At 43.2% G+C, this 5,040-nt stretch overlaps 1 protein-coding gene across 1 annotated transcript; it reads right to left on the bottom strand.

Moving 5' to 3' along the window:
• Positions 1–1,689: 1,689 nt before the first annotated feature.
• fam163b (family with sequence similarity 163 member B) lies at positions 1,690–4,780 on the bottom strand. The gene is made up of 2 exons (XM_079690010.1): positions 4,430–4,780; positions 1,690–3,304 (listed from the first exon to the last, which is right to left on the bottom strand). Exons 1-2 carry the CDS (start codon positions 4,520–4,522, stop codon positions 2,867–2,869), a joined length of 531 nt encoding a protein of 176 aa, XP_079546136.1. The 5' UTR covers positions 4,523–4,780; the 3' UTR covers positions 1,690–2,866.
• Positions 4,781–5,040: the final 260 nt, after the last annotated feature.

Raw genomic sequence — 5,040 nt, 5'->3', positions numbered from 1 at the left:
ACAAAGAATCAAAGGTGAAATGTGTAATACTTGGTCACCTGCTTCAAACTAAGAGGGGGGCACCTCTACTAATGGGTCCATACAATCTACATTTTCTGTCATCAGCCACGAAAGAAGTGGAAAGGAGCCTTATAACTAGCAGCAGGGAAATCATAGTCAAAACTCAACCAAGCTGCTGAAACTGAGAGCTGGTCTAAATTGATAAAGCTAACGCATGTGTAGTATTAGCTTATAGTTTCCAATAGTTCAGTTGTGTTTACCCCTAAACATGTTTTTATTTGATGAAATCCAAGATTGCAGAAACGTGAACGGCACCTTTGTCTTGTCGTCCCAGCCGCCAGGAAATGTCTTAGCTTGGAGGAGAGCGTGCCGCAGCTCACAGAGGTGGACCTTAAAGAGCCTGTGACACGAACCCAACAACTGTTGTGCAATGAAATAGTGGGCTACTAGTAATCTCCAACCGTCAGTTTAAAAAAGAAAAAGCGATACCGTTCCGATAAATATCAATAATTTCGAACATCGCGGGAAAATTTCTTCGACTCATTTTGAGGTTTTGGGGGAAGCCGGAAGTGACGTCAATAAGGGAACGCTTCACTGTGCGGCGAGAGAGCCAAACACGGACAAAGTGTGTTGTCATGCGTAGAAATGGTGAATTACTCAGTTTAGGCACGTTAATAACGTTGACTACAGTATATTCATATTTGTCAGTGCTTTCATGTCAATTCGGCGAACATAAACATAAATGATCGTGGTGAAGATGATTAAATTAGGATTAAAAATCGGTAGTGAGAGCTGCTGAATTTCCTCCCGTCGGATGTGATATAAAAACAAATCGATTATTTTTGTAGTTGTAAACTCAAGTGGATGAAACTACATTTATTAGTGCTTTCATGTCAATTCGGCGAACATATGATACATTAAATGATCGTGAGGATGATGATTTAAAAATCTTTGGTTTGAGCCGGTCTGCATTTCCTGATGAGAAAACAAACCTTAGCTTTTTGTAGTTGCAGTCAGTGGTGTAGTGGGCGTTGGACGCGGGGGTACGCCGTACCCCCACTTATTTGAAGCATGATTTCTTTTTTTAATAGTCTAATACATCTAAAATCATTGCCAGTGTTATCAGTTGCAAGTGTGTGTTTGTTGTAATAATGACGAAAACATAATAGGCAGATTTCTCAGTAATTATAATAAAAACGTAGCTCAAGCATTTATGCAACTTGATTTGAAGCGTGTGTGTGTGAGGGGCAGAACTGTTTGTATAGGGTGACCAGGTGTCCTGCACTTTGCGGGACTGCACACACAGCATTTTTATTATTTGTCCCGCGTCCCACACATTGAGACTATGTCCCGCATTTGAGTGATAGTCGCGCAGAAAGGCCGGATCGGTTCGCTGACAGCCGGCACCGCCCTTTATTGTTATATTGTCTAAACGGCATCATGTAAGTTGCGCTGACAGGCGACACAGAGGTCCCCAAGCCCCCCCCCCCGTTGATAGTTCACGAGCGCGTCCATAGTGTCTCCTGTCCACCCACCACCCCGTCCATCCAGTAAAAACATCCCCACTACACCACTGGTTGTAGTAGTACACCAACATGGATTAAACGTGTGTTTTTTTTACCACAATGTTGGGGAAATTAATGGATAAAATGCACGGATTATTATTATTATTATTATTCCCACTCCGATCAGGACACTAGGTCCACCGTTTCCCCGCAGCGAGGCTCCCCCCTTCGACAGTTTACGTGGGCTGGGCTGGGTGCAGTGGCGGACTGGCCATCGGGACGAATCCCGATGGGCCGGTACCGAAGTGGGCCGGTCGGATAAGTCACTAGCACATCCCCCACTCCCCCCGTTGACAATTTACTAGTGGTACCGAAGTGGGCCGGTCGAGAGTCCCGGGCTGATTTTTAGTCCCAGTCCACCACTGGCTACATGACCGTATGATCGCCCATATTGACGCACCTAATTCCTAAACTTCTAACAGATACAACATAAACCGATCCTTCAGCCTCATATGAGCTCTCAGACACGTTCAAAATTAAACTGTCATCGCTGTCTGAGCTTGCTGCTGTGTGCCCCATCGTGCATTTACATGCAGATGCTGGGATCCTGAACGGTGCAGCTGGAGCGCTGTGCCCGCAATGACGTCACACATAATTTGGCAGGACTTGAAGAATCCCCGAGAAGATCTAGAAAATTGTCAACATTGAAGGGCAGATTAATGGTTATCAAAGTACAAATATCCAAAATCAGTTCAGTAACGGTTTTCAAGGGGACAATATTTACTCAAATTGATGGGTTTGGATGATGGGGGAAACTCGTGTCACAGGCTCTTTAAGTTCGCGGTTGTAGCATCATGAATTGATCAACATGTGATTGACAAGCCCTTAGGCAGCGTTACTTCTCTGTCCTCTCGTGTTGGACTGCTGGCAGACGTTTCTGGAGGTACAAGTGATATTATACAGGATGGGCAGGGGCTTGTCAGTTAGCCTATTTGAGTGAAGATTTCTGCAACTCAATAGATGTGTCTGACATATAATGAACAAATTAATCTCTTCACATTCAATAGATAATATAAGTTAAAACTAAATTCCAGGCCATATCTTACAGATTGCACCTTCAAGTCAAAACTGACTGAAAGTTTTCAGCTGTACGCATTTGTTTCAGAGCTGCACAACTCAATTTTGGCTGCCAGGAAAGGTGTGAAATTGCCCAAAAGCCCTCAGTGTTGTTGTACGTCATCACAACACCCACATCACAACACTTATATGACATGTTCATTTAGTGTGTTTGCAAACAGCACCGGGTCAATGCACCTTTTCACCAGGCCAGAAGGATGTTACTGCTTCCATCCTGCCTGCTCCTAGACATCAGTGCTAATGCTTTGGGTGACCACCTCCTTCATGGTGACCGAGCGAATAAGGTTCTGGTAGAACCTGGCCAAGTCTATGGGCAGTTCAAGGTCCTGCTGCTGCACAGTCCTGTAGCTAATCCTGCGACCGCCGTTGCACAGCCTCTCCGGGTGCTGCAGGTAGAAGGGCAGGGTGCAGCGGGTGCAGGTCGGGCAGAAGGCATGTGAGCGATGGCACCTGTGCGGTGGCTGTGTGGGGGAGTAGCTGGCAGGACCATTGGCCTCAGTAAGGAAGGTAGGGGGGTAGTTTTCCGGTACGTCGCTAAAGTGTTCCGGCGTCGGAGGCGTAGGGGGAGCGGACAGAGCCAGGGGCGGACAAGGAGACATAGAGGCGAGCTCTGGTTCTTCCTCTTCCCCCTTCTCAGACTCCTCCCTCTTACAACAGTAGTACTGGAATGGTTACAAACAGGGAATGGATACAAGTCAGAGTCAGTGTAATTAAATGTTTAATGTTAATCATGCAGATGCTAACAATAAGAAGTCATGCTACTAAACAAAACAACACTAGAGCTGAATTCATCGATCCACCCTCTAGGCTGAGTTATTATGTCAGAATATATTGGATAGATTGTTCATGTTCATGTTTGTACATACTTTTTATTAAAACAATCCCCTCAGGATGAATGCTACTGATTTTGGTGATCCCATAAATGTTATACAAAACGTCAACGTTGTCAATATAATGCCCCTAGCGATTTGTGGACTTTGTTTTATTTGGCAAATACAAACACGTTGTGAAAAGGATTGAGTTCTAAAACAAAGACCATACACAACTCAGACTTGATAACACTGCAGTAGTGAACTGTCAATTGCAAGGTATGGCCTAAAGCTTACCCTGCTTACTGGTGTAGGACCTTGATTACAAAGTAAACATTATGTGGCATATAAGAAGACTTGAAACCAGCAATTGGGACCATAAACTTATCAGGAAAATGTTAATTAGTAATAAGGTACTAAATAAGTAAGTAAGTAATACATCAAGTAATAAGTAGGGTAATTGTTTCATAGACTGGCCCCGCTTCCCATTAGATGAATGCATGTTTAAGCATTGTTGCTTTGGTAATCCTTATAGTGCCATCATGAGCGTAGCATTTGTCATTTTGATTGAAGCACTATTATATGGAGCAACACAACATTTGTGTCAATGTTTGTCTCAGTAAACTGTAAAACTAGGATCCTGACTTTTTAGCTAGAGCAATCAACAGGCCATCATTTAATTTGTCCAATTCTTGGGCTCATGATCAAATAATCAACCTCAGCTGTCAGTTATTCTTCAAATGTTAACATGTAAAAATAATCTGGTAAACATTTTATTTGCTGAACATTAGCATGATAACATTAGGCTCAAAGCATTGCTGTGGTAACTAAACATTACTGTAGACTCATCTTATTAGAGTTTTGGTTAAATGCTTTGAATCTTGATGAACTTGGATTATTTTTAAAAAGACTCTGCATTTGCAAATTAGTTCTGGTTCTTTTTCTGTTCAACATTAGTGGGTAGTAAAACAGTCATACCTGTAACCTACATAAACACAGTACAGCAACGATGGTCAGTAAGATCACTGTAGCCAGAATTCCTCCTGCGATGACCACTGTCCCGGCTGACATTCGAAATCTTCTCCATCAACAGCCTGCAGGGAGGAAGAGGAGGACAGAGGTGGGACGATGGAAGGAAGATCAGAAGGAAACAATGGAGAAAGTAAACGAGAGGGTAGCGCAAGAGAGGAGAAGAGTGAAGAGGAGGACGAGAAGGAATTCAGAATTAACTGGCATTAGTTGAGAACGTTTCAATGGTAAGGAACAATACGTCAATGCTAACTTAAGTTTCAAACAGGACACAAACAGAAATCCCCTGGGTGAAAGTCCTTTTTGACAGTTGCTCTGAAAGTCCTTTAACAATGTGGAACGGCTTACGTTGGAGTTTTTAGAAAGCCCAGTTTGTCTCATAGAGATGTTAAAAAGTGCCTTGCTACATCAAAATCAGTCACCCTACTTCCTGAATACCGGCTATACATCCACCCAGCCAGGGAACGTTCTCACAACTTTGGCTAACGTTACCTACAGCTTCTAATAATGTTTTAAAGAAAACGTTTTAAGAATAGTAGGGAATAATGTTCTAACAATGT

The sequence above is a fragment of the Notothenia rossii genome (genome assembly GCF_949606895.1).
Source record: "Notothenia rossii genome assembly, chromosome: 6".
In the NCBI taxonomy this organism is placed as follows: Eukaryota; Metazoa; Chordata; class Actinopteri; order Perciformes; family Nototheniidae; genus Notothenia; species Notothenia rossii.
This window is presented reverse-complemented; position numbering and strand designations above follow the sequence as displayed.

Coding starts and splice junctions, on each gene's coding strand:
- fam163b (XM_079690010.1), bottom strand. CDS start 4,522: ATGTCAGCCGGGACAGTGGTCATCGCAGGAGGAATTCTGGCTACAGTG. Junction 3,305..4,429: donor TGTGTTTATGTAGGTTACAG/GTATGACTGTTT, acceptor TAACCATTCCAG/TACTACTGTTGTAAGAGGGA.